Source organism: Phyllobates terribilis, unplaced genomic scaffold, assembly GCF_046119375.1.
Source record: "Phyllobates terribilis strain yellow unplaced genomic scaffold, ASM4611937v1 Scaffold_9__5_contigs__length_417890890, whole genome shotgun sequence".
Lineage (NCBI taxonomy): Eukaryota > Metazoa > Chordata > Amphibia > Anura > Dendrobatidae > Phyllobates > Phyllobates terribilis.
Window position 1 is genome coordinate 310,252,875 of NW_027362769.1, and position 20,186 is coordinate 310,273,060.

General features: G+C 49.8%; 1 protein-coding gene across 1 annotated transcript in view; it reads left to right on the forward strand.

The window, feature by feature from the left end:
- The window catches only part of HSPD1 (heat shock protein family D (Hsp60) member 1), a 182,750-nt gene that overhangs the window by 63,633 nt on the left and 98,931 nt on the right, over positions 1–20,186 (forward strand). Inside the window, exon 8 of the mRNA XM_073647951.1 lies at positions 2,392–2,491. Within this exon, the coding sequence (XP_073504052.1) occupies positions 2,392–2,491 (100 nt within the window). The remainder of the gene's footprint in view (positions 1–2,391; positions 2,492–20,186) is intronic.

The window sequence follows — 20,186 nt, forward strand, 5'->3', positions numbered from 1 at the left end:
GTTCTGCAATTATGTAAGGCAGCGTATCTGTGCATATCTTTTTTCCATTGTTCTCACCTTTTGCTTCTGCAGACGCAAGTCTTGGCAGGAAGAAACTGCAGTCAGCGTTTGCCCAGGCGGCAGATTGGGCAAGGAAACTGAAAATCTTCTGTGCTGTGTTAACAGTATAATATTTTTTTTATTCCCACCCCAGGAACAACTTTAGGACTTCCCATGGTTTCTATATCCCCCAGTGAGTCGAAAGAGAAAAGTAATTTTTTTGTGCTCACTGTAAAATCTATTTCTCGCAGTCTTCATTGGGGGACATGGCTCCCACCCTTGGTTGCCCGTTTGGGTGTGCATTTACTTTCTTTTTCTCAAGATGTACCGTATTTTTCGGACTATAAGACGCACTTTTTTCCTCCAAAATTTTGGAGGAAAATGGGGGGTGAGTCTTATAGTCCGAATGTTGGGGGGGGTGTATTTTTATGTGTGGTGTGTGGGGGGAGTGGTATCGGTGGAGGAGTGGGGCACAGGAGGCAGCAGCCGCCTCCTGCAGCCTACACTGTCCCCGCTGCTAAAGAAAATGAATATTCACTGCTCCCCACGCCCCATGGGTGTGGGGTGCAGTGAATATTCATGCTCCTTAATAGCGGTATAGAAATGTAGCCGCGCTGCTGCTGCTGCCAGCTATCTCCTGTGCCCGCTGTTAAAGGGCATGAATATACAACCTCTCTGTGCCCATGGGCGTGGGGAGGGGGTGAATATTCATGCCCTTTAATGAGCGGGCACAGGAGATAGCCGCCAGCACCCGCAGCGCGGCTACGCTGTGTGCCGGCTATGAGGGAGATTGAAGTCACTGCTCCCCGAGCACACAGTCCCAGTGTGGGGAGCAGTGACTTCCGGCTGCTGATCTCTCCTTGTGAGCCGTGCATGGCAGTGACGTCATGCGCGGCTCACATGGAGAGGTCAGTGCAGGCAGACCAGATGCAGTTCTGGAGGACAGAAGAAAGGAGTAGGAATGTTTATTTTTTTTTAATGTGCATCATGATGGGGATTAGGGGGACCATGCATACTAGGACAGGGATTAGGGGTGCCATGCATACCAGGATAGGGCTTAGGGGTGCCATGCATACCAGGATAGGGCTTAGGGGTGCCATGCATACCAGGATAGGGCTTAGGGGTGCTATGCATACCAGGACAGGGCTTAGGGGTGCTATGCATACCAGGACAGGGCTTAGGGGTGCCATGCATACCAGGACAGGGCTTAGGGGTGCCATGCATACCAGGACAGGGCTTAGGGGTGCCATGCATACCAGGACAGGGCTTAGGGGTGCCATGCATACCAGGACAGGGCTGAGGGGTGCCATGCATACCAGGACAGGGATGAGGGGTGCCATGCATACCAGGACAGGGATGAGGGGTGCCATGCATACCAGGACAGGGATGAGGGGTGCCATGCATACCAGGACAGGGATGAGGACCACATATAAAAGGAAGGGGGGCGGCATATATACCAGAATGGGGGATATTGTCAGAATTGGGGGACATTACCCCTATATCAGTGTCAGCAGAAGACCCCCTCCACCCTTAAAAGTGCATCATGACCACATATTTTGCTTAAATTTTTATATTCCTCCTCTAAAACCTAGGTGCTTCTTATGGTTCGGAAAATTCGGTAATTGGATTATTTTCCTTTCATGTTGTAATTCTTATTTGAGCTTCTCCTAATTTTTTTTCAATAAACTGAAGTGCCTGATGCTAGCAGGCAAGGTATATTCTGCAGGGGAGGAACCAATTTTCATTTAGATGTATTAATAGTGGCAGCAGACTACACCATGTTTTCTGTCTCCCCCAATGAAGACTAAAAAACATTTTACGGTGAGTACCAAAAATCTACTTTTATCCAAGGTACCTGTTACCCAGTAAACTCTATTGGTAGCCACTGTAAAATTATTTTATTCTAAAGTTTGTGTTTAGTACTTTCATAGTATTCTAAAATAAATATTTAAAATAGTTATTTATACTGCAGGATGAATGCATTTAAAGAGTTCCATAATTTTTTTGTTTCTTTTTTTGTTTCAATTTGCCTTCCCAAATAAATAAAATAAAACTTGTATGTGCCACGTATTGGTAACAAAAGCTACCATTCACCCTGCAGAGTGAGAAAAAACAACCCACGAAGCTGCAATAAAAAGTTCTGACTATCAGAATATGATCATACAAATTGTCATGTCAACATTGAATACTGATAAGGCTATATCATTATGCACTGGCCTCAAGCTGCAAGGCTACCAAAACTACTTGGCAGAATGTTCAATGCTCTTTTCTAAGCTCCCATAGAACTGAAGTTTGGCACCCTTTCTTGCTTGCATTGTGTGGCTGTTTCTAATAGTATTTTTTGCCTTTTAGATTAAAGGTTGGTCTTCAAGTGGTTGCCGTGAAAGCCCCAGGTTTTGGAGATAACAGGAAAAATCAGTTAAAAGATATGGCTTATGCCACTGGTGGAGTTGTAAGTCAACTTTAAACCTGAGTAAATGTCTTATGTGTATGTATAGTAGTTTTCAAAAATAGAATTTTCATTTATTAGTTTTATAAATTAACCAAATGCAAAGTGAATGAACGAAAGAGAAATCGAAGTCAAATCACTGTTTGGTGTGACCGCCCTTTACCTAGAAGAAGTGTTGGTGTTTTGAAAGCAAACTTATACACACTTTCTGTAGTAACTCTGCAGGGAGGTTGCTCCAAGTATTATGGAGAACTAACTACAGATCTTCTGTAAGTGTATTCTTGTGCAAATTCTTCTGTCTCCATGTAATTTCCGACTGCCTTGAAGTAATGCTCAGGGCTCTTTGGTGACCATAGAATCTCTTCCAGGATTCCTTATGGTTGTTTATGCTGAAAATAATTCTTAATGACATTTGGTTCCAAATTTTTTTTTCAGCTTAATAACCCCAAACATACGGCCAATCTGACTCCTCCCAGATGGTTTTGCATGATGGAAAAGTATCTGCCTTTATTTCTTTGCATTCCTGCAATCCCCAACTTCATTTGCTGAAAAGCAGCCTTAAACTTGCAAAGAACCTCCAACATGCTTCACTGTTGCCTGCAGACACTATTTTACCATTCCACAAAAAAGCTTGCCTTATATTACAGTCAAATATTTCACATTTTGACTCGTCAGCCCAGAGCATGTCCTGGTATTTTTCTGCAACCTTGTTCCTATATATCCATGCATAGTTGAGTTTCTCGGCCTTGTTTCCATGTTGAAGGTATGGTTTTAACTGCAATTCTTCCATGAAGACCACTTTTGGCCTGACTTCTCCAAACAGTAGATGTGTGTAGATGAGTCCCGATGGTTACTACCAGTCCTGAGCTGATGGCAAGACTGGACATCTCATCTATTTTGAAGATGATTAAAGGGGTTGTCCACTACTAAAACGACCCCTTAACCCTCCGTCAGGGGCAACTGATCTGACAAGCGCAGCTCACTTAGTTTCATTTCTCTATTTTCAGTGGTTTGTCTGAAACACCCCCCTCCTCCCAGTACCTTCCTAACTTTAAAGGCTGTGTGAAACCTGAGAAGCCTCTTGTGCTGCAGAGCTTCAGGAGATCAGATATCAGTGTTTTGGCTTCTCAGACTCATTGCCCCTGAATGCGTCAGAAATGATCTGCAAATCATGCTCATTGCTCTGCAAGTGTACTTTTACAGGTGAACCGCTAACATCTGATTTTGAGTACAGTACTATTTCAGCAACCTTATAATTTATTTTGCTTATCTAAATTTTATGTTTACTAATAGTTTTTGAAGAAAACTGTCCGGTATTGTTTTGCAAGTAGCAAAATGTGTGCACTTTGAAACATATTACTTTTCTGGTTAGTTAACATTTTTTTTTCCACCTGATTATGTGTATTCTCATTTATTACATTCCTATTAAGGTAACTGATCACTTTTAGAGCATTGAATTTAAAAAAAAAAAAAAAAAAAAAGGAAAATATAGCCAATATTCTAGCCTGTGCATGACAAGCGCAATGCCCCTAAACTCGTTATGAAACATATTGCCCCTGACGGAGGGTTAAACTAAATGTTCGGCCCGGTGTAATGCGGTGGAATGACAGGTGGCGCCCAATCAGCACTGACATCACTGTCCCCGCCTTCGTACAAACTGAACATGAAGAGGAAGCCAGCTTATCCCGAACTTCCTCTTCATGTTAGTCTTGACAAGAGGTGGGGGACAGTGATGCCAGGGCTGATTAAGCGCCGGGCACCTTGTCATTCCACTGTACTAGCCTCGGGACCACGAGTGCTTACATCGCTGGAATGGAGTCTGCACGGGAGGGGAGTATAGGTTTTTTTATTTGATCGAGGCCGAACATTTAGTTCAAGAAGGGGTTGTCCTAGTAGTGTACAACCCCTTTAAGCACGATATGTCTTCTGCTGCACTAAGGTTCATTGGCTGACCCCTGTGTCTACGGTCCTCAGCATTGCCCATTTCTTGTTGTCCTCATTGCTGAGAAATACAGGCAGATACTCATCTCTTCCAATTAACTCTGTAATAGGACAACAGCTCGAACCATACAGCTAATGTGACTAACCTTGTTTTGTCATCACCAGTTTAGGTCTGTATGCTAGACCAATTTCATTTCTTTTGTATTGTGCATTTCTGGAGCCGTAATTTTTTTTTTTTTTTAAATTAATTTTTAACAGCAAAGACAAAAGAGAAATCCGGTGATAGTAAGTAATGTTAATAAGAGTGACTCTCCTGCGCAGAAGATCCCTGTATATACTGCCCATAGAAGGAAGGAAGGAAGTTGTGTGCATTGTACAGGGCGTAGGCGTGGGATTACGCCCACTGCCCTGTGACGGAGCTGCAGCTGCATGTCACAGGGCAGTGTGATTTGCAGGGGAGGGGGTGCTATTATAATGAAGACTGGAGGCGGGGATTTCTTCCAAGCGCCCTATGCCCCAGGGCTGGAAGGAGTCATTAGCATAAGAATATAAAATAAGATGTCTGAATAACAAGACCACTAATATGAGGCATACAGGTGATGGGACTAGTTTAACATCACCTGTATGCCCATTGTAGGTTTTAGACGTCCCAGTGGGTTACAGATTCCTTTTAATGTCAGGCATTGACTATGATAAATGCTCCATCACAAGGATGTGTAGGAGGGGGAGATGGGACACCCCTGTCTCCTTCAATTAGTGATTGTAAATGATGATTGATGATTGTGAAGAATGGCACCAAAGAGATCGAGCAGAATCCCACCGTTGTCACCACTTGTGAAGAATAGCAGTAGAGATCCCACAGAATCCCACTGCTGCCACCACTTGTGAAGGTTCCACACTCCGCAACACGCCTGATGTCACAATTACATCCGACGGATCACGTGATATGGATTTGCCCTTTGCACCAACGTGACGTTTCGCACCCCCTCGAGGACGCGTAAGGTCAGATTGGTACAGTTCTACAGACATCCCCTGTCCACACAGGGTACAGTAAGGCATCGGGAATGAGAAGAGGTGGTCCACTCTGTCACTGACGTGGCACCATACTCGCTCACACCCCTGTCAGGCTGAGAGGCTCCTTCACTAGCCCCAGTGAAGCAGAAGTTTGTCAGCCTGGTAGAACTGCCACCAGTTTCTATTAGATATAACTTGAATCATATCGGGCCATAATCCAACCCCAGTAGCGTATTCATTGGACCGAACAACGGATGTGACGGTTCGTAGATCGAGATAAATGAGCAGCCCAAAATTAAATTATATATTTAATTGCCTTAAGGGCTCACTAGACAATACACAATATGCATAAGGGTTATACATACATAATGGTCAGAGATGCCAACACAGTAGTGGTGATACAAGAGATATAAGCAGATCTTAAGAGTCACTTACCAGTCAGATTGAAGGCCTGGCTTGCGGGGGAGGGGCTGCCACATGGGAGGCTTGTGGTCCCCTTTGCAGGACTAATGCCACACGATGTGTCTTCGTGACCTCCCAGGGAAAAGACTGCCGCATGGCTTGGGTCCACAGGGGGTCTTCCGGTAGCAGCTCACCGCTGCTGGTGGGGGCTGCTGTGAATTGCTCGGTACTCAGTCTCTCTGCCCCCTCCCTTCTGCTTGCTGCAAAAGTGTTCATTTACAGCTGTACACTGTAGACCTGTATAATCCCAATATTCTAAACACCTCGCCCCCTTTAGAGGGCGCTAGGGTGCAGCACCACACTGTGTTCCCCCATGCGCCCATCTGCAACTTCACCTTGTCTGAATAAGCAGTCGGCATTGCCATGGTCGCGGCCCTTTTTGTGGCGAATGGCGAAGTGGTACTGCTGGAGCACGAGGCTCCAGCGTAGCAACCTCCCATTCGTGCTGGATACAGTGTGTAACCAGCTGAGGGGATTGTGATTGGTTTCCACAATGAATTGGCGTCCGTACAAGTATGGCTGCAGACTCTGCAGGGCCCACACGTTCCTTCTCCATCGTGGAACAGGCCACCTCCCTCAGCAGAAGCTTCCGGCTCAGGTACAAAACAGAGTGTTGATGGCCCGTAGTGTCTACCTAACTGAGCACAGCACCGAGACCAAAGTCACTGGCCTCAGTCTGTACTACAAACAGCCTCGTAAAGTCGGTTGCCTGCAGTATCGGGGAGAGGCCTTCGAAGTCGTTTGTCTAATTGACTGCAGAGGGCAGCTTCTTCTTGGTGAGGTCCATCAGGGGCTTCGCCAGGCTACTATAGTGAGGGACGAACCTCCTATAGTACCCGGCGGTGCCCAGGAAGGACATCACCTGTTTCTTGGTCCTGGTGGTGGGCCAGGATGCGATGGCATCCACCTTTCCGGGCTCTGGCTTTAGAGCGCTCCCACCTACCCGGTGTCTCAGGTAGTAGACCTTGCTCATACCCAGCTGGCACTTTTCCGGCTTGGTGGTTAAGCCTGCCCGGCGGATCCGCCTGAGTACCTGCGCCAGATTCTACAAGTGAGACTGAAGATTGCAATGTCATCCAGGTGCGCGGCCGCATTTGCTTGAGTCCCTTGATCAGTGTTGCCATTCGGCATGAAGAATACCCCTACCACTTTTCAGCGGATGGTCATCACCGTGGATTCGTACAGTCTGAATAGGGTGATAAAGGCAGAGTGTTCCTGTGCCTCGGGGGTCAGGGGAATCTGACCATATCCCCGACTCAGATCCATGATGGTCAGGTATCTGGCCCCAGCCAACTGATCGAGCATGTCATTGATGCGCAGCATTGGGTACGCATCGTTGACCGCGACAGCATTGAGCCCCTTGTAGTTCACGCTGAAACTCGTTGTCTGGTCCTTCTTTGGGACGAGGACCACAGGCGAGGCACAAGCGCCTCTGCACAGTTGGATGACCCCCAGCTTTAGCATTTCTTCAATTTCCTGGCGCATGTGCTGTTGTGCCTCCTGGGATACCCGATCTGCTGAACGCCGGATTGAGGGGTGATCCCCAGTGTCCACGTGATGGAACGGCTGACTGTACTTCCGGGCTTGTTGCTGAACAAATCCCGGAAGGGGTGTAGGGTTACCCACAGTTGAGATTGTTGGTCCGACCACAGCTGGTGGCAAACCTCCACGTCCTCGATGGTCCCACCTGACCTAACCTGGACGAACATGTCCGGAAGGGTCTCCACCTCCCGCTCCTCTGGCAGGTTACACACGGGAGGTTGCAGGCCTCAATCATGTTTACTTGGAAGGCCTTCCCCGTGCATGGTCCAGGGTAAACAGGCTCATTACAGCATTGAGCTGCTGGTGCATGAGGTACGGGCCTTCCCAGCCTGCCTGAAGCTTGTCCTGGGGTACGGGGACCGGTACCCACACATTTTGCCTCACCTGGTAGATCCTTTCACAAGCATTCTGGTAGTACCATCGCTTCTGGTTAGCCTGGGCTCACGTCATACTATCGTGCACCAGCTGCCCCAAGGCCTGCATTTTGTCACAGAAACGCACGACCTATTCGATGACCGACACTCCAGGGGTGGCTAAGTCCCCTTCTCAGACCTCCCTTCACCAGAGCCAGGGGGCCCCGTGCATGCCGGCTGTACAAGAGCCCAAAGGGGTAGAATCCGGTTAAGGCCTGTGGAACCTTCCGGTAGGCAAATAACAGGTGTGGGAGGTACCACTCCCAGTTGCGCCCTTGGAAGTCGACCATCTTAAGCTTCTGTTTCAGGGTGCTATTGAACCGTTCGCTCAGGCCGTTGGTCTGTGGGTGGTACGGGCTGGTCACCAGATGTTGCGCCTGTATTTGCTGACAGAGGGACTCCATCAGCTGTGAACTGGGTCCGCCCGGTCGGTGAAAATTTCCCGGGGAAAGCCCACTCGGGAGAAAATCTCCTCCAGTAAGGCGGTGGCCACCTTGTCTGCCCGAATGGATGACAAGCCTACCGCTTCCGGGTACCGGGTGGCATAGTTTACTACTCTCGGTGTGAAGCGTTTCCCGGAGCTGCTGGGAGTAGCCATCAGGCCACCAATTCCACAGCCACCGTTCCGAAAGGCTCTTCAATGATAAGCAAAGTCACCAGTGGGGCTTTGGGGCGCAGCCCCTCCTTTCCCACCCTCTGATAGGTGTCACACAACAGGCAGTAGGCAGTCACCTCGGGCCCCCATCCTTGACCAGTAGAAATGCTGGGCTAGCCTGGCCTTGGTTTTATTGATCCCTAAATGTCCGGCCATTGACATCTCGTACGCCATTCGCAACAACTCCGCCCTGAACGGATAGGGTACCACTAACTGTCCCTGGGCCAAACCTCTGGTGCACCTCGCTGGACCGTTACTCGGTACAGCCGCCCTTGGCCCCAGACCACCCGCTCGAGGTCTGAGTCCGTGGGAGGCAGTGCCGCCTGCTCCTTAAGAGCTTTCAGGCGGTCATCGTCTGTCTCTAACGCTGTCTGAAACCCCTGACTGGGTGGTCAGAATAGACTAAACTGCCACACATTCTGTCAATTCCTCGGGACCTGTCTCCTGGCCTCGGTCTGAGCCGGCAGCCACTTAGTCAGAAAGGGAGATTCCGTCGCACTCCCGAGGGGCCTCTGGGGCTCAGGTGCCACCACTGTGCGTAACAGTGGCCATGGCCGCTGTGACCGCGGATAGCGCCCACTTCTCCTCTTCTTCTGACGAAGTCGCCGGTCTAAACGGACTACCCTGGCCCTCTGTCATCCTGGTTGTGGTGGAACCCTGCAATGTGGCCTTACCTGGGAGCCCTGCTTCTCCTCGGACTGCTCTGCCCTCCATTGCTCCCCCTCCGCAGCTTTCTGCCCCCTCTGACAAAACAAACTGTTCCAGCATGCCGGCTGGCCACACTCTAAGGCCTTATCACAGCTGACTTGATTGATTTTCCTCCCACCTGAGGGGAGAGGGATACAATATATCACCCACCCGCACATCCGCATCAGTAGGCATGTTAAGAACATTGGCATTAACAGTATTGGGCATGATGTTGTCTGGAGGGTAAGGCCTTGGGTGTTCAGTGGCCACCTAGGGGGACACTAGCCTCCCCAAGTCTTTCCCAAGCAAAACACTCGTGGGAATGTTAGGAGTTACCCCCACCTCCCACACTCCCCTCCAGCCACACCTTGGCGCTGGCTCGACGTCTCCAATCCCATAGACAGCAACAGTTTTCCCAGGTATCAAGTCCTGTGACTTTCCCAGGTATTAATCTTTACTCCCTTTCCAGCCGCCAAGTTCCTTGGCCTCTGGAGTCCTGTTGTTGGAACACTTGTCAGCAAGCGTCGCTGTGGCAGAGGCCCCCTTTTGCTTCTGGTTACAGAGGTACTGTTGGAGGTCCTCTGGGTAGTTCCTGAGAAACTGCTCTGTCGCAATGAGCTCCTTCAGCTACTGGATGGTGTTGAGCTCCAGTCCCGTGGTCCATTGATCAACGGCTCTCAGTAGGGCCCGCATGTGATCGACCCAGCTGTCTGCAGGATTCTGCTCTGTACTCCGAAGCACCTTCCGGTACTTCTCAGGGATCAAGTTGTACTACCGGACCAGAGCCTGCTTGATGCCTTAATAGCTCAGGGTGGTCTCGCTAGGCAGGTACCCCAAGATTTCCAGGGCCTTACCAAGAAAGTGTAAAAGTCCCCTCCCTTGTCCAGCAGGGGGAAGTCATCTGCCCGTATTTTCGTGACTCTGGTCTGGCTGGGGCCTGCAGCCGGAGCTGAAACCGAAGCTTATTTTCCTGATGCTCCCGCTGACGTGCTGCTGCCTGGCGACGTTGTGCGGCTGCTGAGAGGAGGGTCTCATAGGTGGCCTTGTCTCCAGGGTTTAGACTAGCCAGGGCAGCTTGCACAAGGTCATCCAAGCATGCCTGGCTAGTGGAATGGTCAGGTGGTGTGTGGCCCATTGCAAGACAGACCGCCGGCGACTCTCTCCCTGGGGAGCCTGGGCGGGACTCCCCTTCTGGAGGGACATAGTCTTCCACCTCCGCCGCACCATACGGAGCATTGGCCATCTACTTGGTTCTGCCCCTGGTGCCACTGGCCATCCTTGCACTCTATGGTTACTAACATCGAACTGCAACCTGATGCACCCACACACTTTACAGTATTTGTGCTTAGACTGTCTAGAGGTGAGCTTAAAGACCCCAACAGCAAAAGCTACTACTGGCAGTGTCTGTGAGTATGCGTTCCACACTCACACGCACTATTATCTAGATTTCACACAGCTTGCCACCAGTTGTGAAGAATGGCACCAGAGAGATCCCACAGAACCCCACTGTTGCCACCACTTGTGAAGGATCCGCCACCCACCTTACGTCACAATTACGTCCGAAGGATCATGTGACACGAATCTGCCCTTTTTTTTCCAATGTGACGTTCCGCACCCCCGCGAGGATACGTAAGGTTAGATCGGTACAGTTCTACACAGACACCCCCTGTCCACATGGGTACAGGAAGGCACCGGGAGTGAGAAGAGGTGGCCCACTCTGTCACTGACGTGGCACCACACTCACACCCCTGACAGGCTGAGAGGCCCCTTCACTAGCCCCAGTGAAGCAGAACCTTCTCGGCCTGGAAGAGCTGCCACCAGCTTCCATTAGATATAGCGGGAATTATATCGGACCAGAAACTAGCCCCGGTAGCATGTTCGTTGGACCGAACAATGGACATAAAGGTTCGTGGATCGAGATAAAAGAGCAGCCCAAGGTTAAATTATATATTTAATCGTCTTAAGGGCACGCTTGACAATACGCTATATACAAACACAATAGTAGTGGAACAAAAGATATAAGCAGATCTTAAGAGTCAGTTACCAGTCAGATGGCAGGCCTGGCTTGTGGTGGAGGTGCTGCTGCATGGGATGCTTGTGATCCCCTTTTGTTGCAGGACTTAACCTACACGACGTGTCGTCTCTACCTCCCAGGGAAAAGACACTGGGCTATAGCTGCGGGAGCTCTTAACCCCTTTGGGTTGCTCCCCCCCTCCTGCCCTCTGGCTGTACCTAAATCTCCATCCATGGTCTCACTCAGCTCTACAAACTGCAAAAACTGAAATGGGCTATACTTCCTTAATGGATGGTCCTATGGAGTCTGTTCTGGTGTCATCGGATCCAGCTGGGCCCCTGCTACGCGTGGAGACCAAACACAGTGGCCCTAGGGGTTTCAGAGGCTGTGTCATGTATTTCCCCATCTCGACGCGCTAGACTGTGCTAGAAGCTAGGGTGACATTCATCATGTCCATGTGACTCCAAAAATCTATTTGGTTTATCGCTGGGATAATTTGGTTTTGAATTATACTTGTCTGACACAAAGGAACTGCCGCATGGCCTGGGTCCACAGGGCGTCTTCCTATAGCATCTCACAGTTGCTGGTAGGGGCTGCTGTACTATGCTCGTCACTGTCTCTCTACCCCCTCCCTTCTGCTTGTTGCAAAAGTTTCCAGTTACAGCTGTACACTGTACACCTGTACAATCCTAATATTCTTCAGTGATGAATACAATTTAATTTATTTTTACCCTAGATGATGGATTACGGTTATTTTGGCTATAAAATTAAAAGATCTTCTATGTTAAGCTTTTTAAGGGAGTAGTATATAGCGTGCCAGGAAACTCTGAATGCTTTTTCAGCGTCCAGTGACCGTGTTAACACCTTAAGGACAGAGCCACTTTGTAGGTTATTGACCGGGCCTCATTTTTTAAATTTGACCATTGTCACTTTGAGTTAACTCTGTAACACTTCAACGAATCCTGCTGATTCTGAGATTGCTTGTTTTTTTTTTGTTACATATTGTACTTCATGATATTGGTACAAGTTTTTCGATATGACTTGCGTTTATTTGCGAAAAAAGTCGGAAATTTGGCAACATTTTTGAAATCTTCACAATTTTCCAACTTTTTGAATTGTTATCCCTTAAATCAGGAAGATAAGTCACAGAAAATAGTTAATAAATAACATTTCCCACATATCTACTTTACATCAGAATAATTTTTGAAACATTTTTTTTTTGTTCAGAAGTTATAATGGTTAAAAGTTGACCATCGATTTCTCATTTTTACAACAACATTTTCAAAACCATTTTTTTAGGGACCACATCTCGTTTGAATTGACTTTAAGGGTCTTTTATGACAGAAAATACCCAATAGTAACATCATTCTAAAAACTGCACTCCTCAAGCTGCTCAAAACCACATTCAAGAAGTTTATTAACACTTCAGGTGCTTCAGAGGAACTGAAGTAATGTAGAAGGAAAAAATTTACATTTAACTTTTTCACAATATTTTTACTTCAGACACAATTTTTTTTATTTTCACAAGGGTAACTGGAGAAAATGAACACCAAAATTTCTTGTGGAATTTCTCCTGAGCATGCAGATTCCCCATATGTGGGGGAGCACTGTTTGACTCTGAGGGCAAAATTGTCTGGCAAGCGCCATATCGCATCTGGAGAGCTCCTAAGGGTATAGTGATCATATTGACACCACGGGTGTGTTACAGAATTTTATACAACTGGGCAGTGAATAAAAAATAATTACATTTTTGTAAATTTTGTTTTAGCCTCAGATTTTACATTTTCACACAATTTCTGCTGAAAGTGGAAATACACCACATGTGGCTGTACAGTACTGCTTGGTCATACGGCAAGACTTAGGAGGGACAGAGCACCATTTGCCTCCTGGAGCACAGATTTTCCTTAAGGGACTCCCGTTTTGGAAATTATACCCCTGCCAATCATGTGGGCACTAAATGTGGGTTAGGCACACTGGAGGTCAGAAGGGAGAGGGACATTTGGATTTGGGAGCACAGAATTATCTTAATTTCTTTTAGGGGGTAAGGAGCCATAGTGTTTTTCCAGAGCCTTTGTACTATCAGTAACGTTGAAGCCCCCTATATTTCCATTGACTGACCCGAATGGGGACTTGCTTTTTTTTTGTGGATTAAGTTGAAGCTTTTATTGGGAACATTTTACATAATGTTTTGGGATCACATTTATCCCTGTTCCCATGATGAGGACCTACATTGGGGTTTCCATTTAAATCTCCGAGTGACGTGGTGCAGATGGAACCCCTGAGGGATCCATTCACTATGATGAGGCAGCAGAGTTACTCTGTACTCTGTACTCTGTCTGGCCTCTGTTCAGCGATGTCCTTTTCCGAAGTGCACAAAACTGTGGATGTGACCATGCTTTTATGCAAGCCTAAAAAGTCAGACACCGCCGGATCATAGGCCTGACTGAGTCCACAGCGTCTCCACCTGCCTCATTATAGGGAATCTTCCGTCCGAGGTTTCGCCTGAATCGCATATTTAGACAGAAACCCCGATGCAGAACGCAGGATAAATGTGAGCTTTGCCTTAGTACGATCTTTTGGGAGGCAGAATGAACAAATCAACAGCAGGTGAAGAATTGATTTTAGTTATTTTTTACGCGGTTCCTCGTGAGGCATAAGTGATAAGACGACACTATGCTTTAGGTCGGTGCAATTGCAGAGATAACAGATTTATACCAGGTGTATTTTCTGTTTGGCTGCTTTCACACAGTAGAACACTCTTTAGTTTATGCAAAAAAAACCTAAATAAATTGCATCACCATGTTTTGAGAGCTATAATTTTTCCATATTTCTGCTGATAGTCATGTGAGGGCTTGTTTTTTGCAGGACGAGTTGACTTTTTTTTATTCTTACCATTTTCGGGCACATTACATTTTTTGATCGCTTTCTATTCCAATATTTGGGGAGGCCGAATGAACAAAAACCAGCAACTCGGGAATTTTTTTGGTTTTTATTTTGTCTTTCAGCAGCATCAGGGAAGGAAGGGAGACACAGATCCATTACTAGTGGGTAGGCGGAGCCGCACAGGGATAGTTCACCTCAGATTAGAAAAAGTGACGACCGGCCCCTCCATCTTAGGCTCCTCCTACTCCCATGTTCTCCAGTCTGAAATTTGAGGTCGCAGAGGATAGTCGCTGCCTTTGCTGCTTCTCAGAAGATTTTTTATTTTTACCAAAGGAGACCTGGACCCCCCGTGGTCTAGAGGTCTCAAGGGGTCTCGGCGCTGCCGGGACCCCTGCCCTCCCCTGGCAGACCTGCTTACCCCCTAAGGAGGTCCCCGCAGAAACCTGCCGGCCCCGGGGGACATAGGGCGCTTCCTGGCAGAGACGCACACCGCCTGTGGGGTCCCTCCGCGCTCCGCCGTGGGGGGAGCAAGGGCCACAGCGCCACACATCCCTGGGGGTCCCTGTGGCGCACGGCGGGGTAAGTGCTCTGTGTGTGAGTGCTTTAGCGGCTGCTGCGGCAGCCGCCGTTATTTCATGTGGTGATTTTCTGCTTTTCTGTATTTGCAGACGGTGTATGAGGATCACCGCTGCATTCTCTGACCCTGGGGGCTGGGGAGCAGGGACGGAGGAGCACGGCTCCGTTGGAACGGGGGGCGTGTCTTTATTATCTTGGCTTCCTGCCATCACTTTTAGGCAGGAAGCCTTCAGGAGAGCGCGCGCTTTCTCTCTAAGCGCGGGTTCTGTGAGTGAGCTCGGGGGGCGGGGCTTCACGTCGTTCGGCTTCCTGTCATTGTAGTTCTGACAGGAAGCTCCTGGCTTAGCACGCGCTGAGCTCTCCGCCCCTCTCCCTCCTTCCGGCTTCTCTCCACGTGCACCTCCTGCTCTCTGCTCCCCGTTCACCGCCCACACAGCTCAGAAGGAGCAGTCACCGCTTCACTGGTGAGACGCTTCTGCTTGTAGGCGGAAGCTCCCTTTTTTTCTTTCCATTGCAGAGCACCTTGGCTGACCTGCTAAGGCAGGCAAGGTGCTATTTGCCGCTAGCACTTTTCTGGACACTCACTTCTCTGACCTCTTAAGGCAGTGAGGTATTTATTGTGTCAGCAGCATTAACCCCTTCTGAAAGGGGTCTACTCAACAGGGCTGTTAACTCTTTCTGGGGGTGCACGCTTCTGGATCAGGGGGAGCTTCTCCCCAGTTTGTTAGGTTAACTTTTGCTCTGCAGGGCTGGGGTAACTCTCTCTAGGGGAGAGTTTTAAACCTTCAGTGCCTTAAAAGTAAAAAAAAAAAAATTTTTTTTGTGGAAACAGGCTGTGTTTGCTATTTTGCACACCCTAGGTTACCATACTCATTCTAACATGCTGGCATCTGATGTGGGAGGCATGTCGGACCAGGGGGCGCGGACCTCTCTCCCGATCCGTTTCAGGATCGGTCTCGCGTTTCTGATACACCCAGGTCTTTGACGGCGTCAAGTTCGACCCTTAGTGATGTTAAAGTGGAGGCGCTCACCCGCTCCATTGACAGTCTTTCTAACCTCCTGGGTCATTGGGTGTCGGCTAAATCGCAACCGACGCCACGAGGCAAGAAGCGCCACAGGACTGTGGTGGTGCTGTCTCCTCCGCGCAGTGCATCGGAGGCTTCGGATTCACCAACAAGCTCGGTTGGTGAAATCTCCGATTCTGAGGATTAGGATCGGCAGAGTCGTTCTGGTTCGCTTTCAGGCCGCATGGATGCTCTTATTGGAGCCATGCTTGAAGCGTTACCGCTGTCTGAAGAGCCGACAAAGCCTGGCAAGTCGGCCCGGCTGTATCAGGAGTCGCGTCGGGCTCGTTCAACATTACCGGCGCATGATGAACTTAACGAGGCAGTGGAGAAGGAACGCCTGTGTCCGGATAAACGCTTCCAGTGGATGCGGTTTTTTGATGCCTTGTATCCCTGCGCCACGGAGACTATCGCTAATTGGGTTCCCTCCCCTGAAGTGGACGTTCCTCTGTCTCAGCTTGGCAAATCTTCCTTGCTTCCTGTTAAAGGGAAGGCCAGTCTTCAGGAACCTCTGGACAGAAGAACGGAGTTAGCGGCGAAGTCCATCTACGAGGCCGCGGGTCATGGATTCCGTGCGGCCTTGGGGGCCATGTGGGCCGGTGAGGCTTCTCTGCGGTGGTTGGACCAGCTGCGGACGGCATGGCAGGATGGAACTCTGCTGTCGGAAGTGGTAAGACTTTTCCAGCTGTTGGAAGAGGCGACACGTTATGGAAGGGACGCAGTACTGGATAATACTTCCGTTCTGTCCAGGGCTCAATCTTCGGCCGTCACAGTCAGGAGAGCACTGTGGCTTAAACAGTGGACTGGAGACGCAGTATCCAAACAAGGTTTGCTTAGTCTAGCGTACAAAGGCAGTCATCTTTTTGGTTCGGACCTCACGGAGCTGATTGCTAGGCCAAGGCTAAGGATGCTGCCTTGCCTCACCGTAAGGCGGTGGCTTCCACGTCTGGCAGGTCAAGTGCCAGTGGTGGTCGTCGGTCCTTTCGGACCAGGGGGCGGTTCGGTCAGCCTTCTTGGAGATCGGGTCGTCCCTCGTCTTCCGGTAAGAAGTCCACCCAGAAATCCCGTATTCCCTGGAAGCAACATTTCCGTCAGGACAAACGGGAGGTTGACAAAAAGCCCGCTAAGGCGAACTGACGCCAGGAATCCGCTCGAGGGCTCTCGGGTGGGAGGTCGTCTGCTACAATTCAGGTTGATTTGGGCGTCCCACATTTCGGACGCCTGGGTGACGCGGGTTATGTTGGCAGGCTATTTCATAGTTTCATTCTCGACCCCCGGACAGGTTTCGTCAGTCACGCACCCCGTCCGAGCCCAAGCTGGCTGCAGCACTGCTGCGGGAGGTAGACACTCTTCTGCAGCAGGGTGTGGTGGTTCCGGTTCCGCCAGGGGACCGGGGAAGGGGGGTTTTACTCCAACCTTTTTGTGGTCCCCAAAAAGGAGGACAAGTTTCGCCCCATTCTGGATCTCAAAGATTTGAATTTTCATGTCCGGACCCGGAAATTCCTTATGAAGTCTCTCCGCTCTGTCGTAGCGGCCCTGTCGCAGTACGATTTCTTGGTGTCGATCGACATCCGCGACGCCTATTTGCATGTCCCTATCGGCAGGGCTCACCAGCATTTCCTACGTTTTGCCATAGGTCAGGCCCATTACCAGTTTGTGGCCCTACCATTTGGGTTGGCCTCGGCACCCAGGGTTTTTACAAAGATTCTGGCGCCACTCATGGCGCTTCTTCGAAAACAAGGAGTTACGATTCTACCCTACCTGGACGACCTGTTGATTGTGTCGCCCACAGCGGAGGAGGCGATGACTGCTCGCGATCTCTCCCTCCAGCACCTGGAGGACTTCGGGTGGCTGGTCAATTGGAAGAAGTCGTCATTGGAACCGACGCAGTCAATCCTGTTCTTGGGATGCATTTCGACACAGTACGGGCAGTGGTGTCCCTGCCTCAGGACAAACAAGCGAACCTTCGTTGCCATGTCCAGGCTATGAGGTCGGCGATGGCAATGTCCCTTCGGGAATGCATGCGCCTTCTGGGTCTGATGGTGGCTGCAATGGAAGCCGTAACGTTTGCACAATTTCATTCCCGGGATCTCCAAAATCTTATTCTGACCAGTTGGGATCAATCGCCGTCTTCACTGGATCGCTCTGTCGTTATCTCCCGCAGGGTGCGAGAGTCTCTTGGATGGTGGTTACGTCCGGAAACTCTATCCCTGGGGAAATCCTTTCTTCTCCCAAGGTGGTCGGTGATTACCACCGATGCCAGCCTGACTGGCTGGGGGGGGGGTTTGGAACGACCTCTGGGTTCATGGGGTCTGGTCATCAGAGGAGTCGTCTCTACCGATCAACATTCTGGAGTTGAGAGCAATTTTTCTCTGCCTCCGACATTGGACGGTCCCTTTGAGCGGTCTGCCGGTCCGGATTCAGACGGACAATGCGACGGGTGTCGCGTATATCAACCATCAGGGCGGGATGAGGAGTTCCAGACTCCTGATGGAGGTCTCTCTGATCCTGGTTTGGGCCGAGTCCAGGGTTCCAGCCATCTCCGCGATTCATATCCCAGGTGTGCTGAATATCTCGGCGGACTTCCTCAGTCGCGAGCTGGTGGATCCGGGGGAATGGGAGTCTCCATCCGGAAGTTTTTGCACTGCTGTGCTCCCGTTGGGGGACTCCCCAAGTGGACTTAATGGCATCCAGGCTGAAAGCCAGGATTCCGACGTTCATGTCCAGGTACAGGAGGCTGTGGCGGTAGATGCTCTAGTGGCCCCGTGGGACCAGTTCGAGCTGATCTGTGTTTCCGCCAGTATCCTTACTTCCTTTTGGTGATTCGTCGGATGAAACTCGAACGAGTATCGGCATTTTTGGTAGCGCCAGATTGGCCACGGAGGACGTGGTATTCGACGCTGGTGTCTCTTCTGGCGGCGCCTCCGTTTCCACTGCCTCTTCGCCCGGACCTGTTAACCCAAGGGCCCATTCGCCATCTGGACCTGAAGTCCCTTTGTTTGACGGCGTGGCTCTTGAGACCGAGATCTTGAACCGTCGTGGTTTTTCGTCCGAGGTTATTTCTACCTTGCGGGCGGCCAGAGGTCCAGCTACGACTAGGATTTATCACAGAACTTGGGAGTCTTTCTATTCTTGGTGTTCTGGATCGTCAAGGAACCCGAGGGTTTTTTCCATCCCCAACTTCTTGGCTTTTCTGCAATATGGTTTGGCCAAGGGTCTAGCAGTTGGTACCTTGCGAGGTCAGGTATCTGCACTGTCTGCGCTTTTTCGAAGGGCTATTGCTTCACGTAGGGACGTGTGTTCTTTTTTTCGTGGGGTTGCTCGTCAGTTTCCGCCTCGGAGGGCGGTTGTGGCTCCTTGGCAGCTTAATCTAGTCCTGGAAGCTCTTCAGCATGGGCCTTTTGAGCCTATGGATTCTGCTACGCTTTACTTGCTTTCTTGGAAGGTGGCCTTCCTGGTAGCGGTCACCTCTTTGAGAAGGGTTTCGGAGTTGGCGGCACTGTTTTGCTCGCCACCTTTTCTGGAATTTCTTCCGGATCGTGTGGTGCTTTGTACCCGTGGAGATTTTTTACCTAAAGTGGTGTCGCATTTCCACGTCAATCAGTGATAGTGTTACCTTCTCTCTGTCCGAAGCCGAAGAGTCCAAAGGAGCGGGCCTTGCACTCGTTGGATTTGGTGCGGGCATTGAAGTTCTATCTTACAATCACGCAAGGTTTTCGGAAGTCGGGCTCTCTTTTTGTGATTCCTGCTGGTCGTCGACGTGGTCAGCGTGCTTCCAAGGACACTATAGCTCGGTGGATAAGTTTGGCTATCCTGGAAGCGTATCGGCTCAAGGGCGAGCCTTGTCCGAGCTCATTCCACGAGGGCTGTTGGTTCGTCGTGGGCTTTTCTTCAGGGGGCTTCGGCAGCGCAGCTCTGCCGGGCGGCTACCTGGCGCTCCGTTCACACTTTTACTAGATTTTATAAAGTGGACGTGAGTGCTTCCGCTGATGCGGCCTTGGGACGCAGGGTCCTGCAGGCGGCGGTGGTTTAGATTATCTCTTTATCTAGTTTTGGCGCTTGTTGCGTGCTTGCCTAGTTGTTGGGGTGTTGGCGATTCTGCCACTGTTTCCCACCCTCGAGTTCTGGACTGCTTTGGGACGTCCCACTAGTAATGGATCTGTGTCTCCCTTCCTTCCCTTCTACTGCTGAAAGACGGATTTTGGTAACAACTTACCTGTAAAATCCTTTTCAGCGAAGGAAGGAAGGGAGACACAGCACCCTCCCATGGCAGAAGTATATTTTTGTTTCTAGATGCGGCGCAACCCTTTCCTGATGGCGGTCATCTGGTCTTGGGTTGGCGCACTAGGGCTTTTTTCCAGCATTGCCAGCTCATCGCAGTTGTCAGGTCCAGTGAGTTGTACCTAGGACTGTGTGTTTTTTCTTGCTGTTATTTGCATAACCTGTT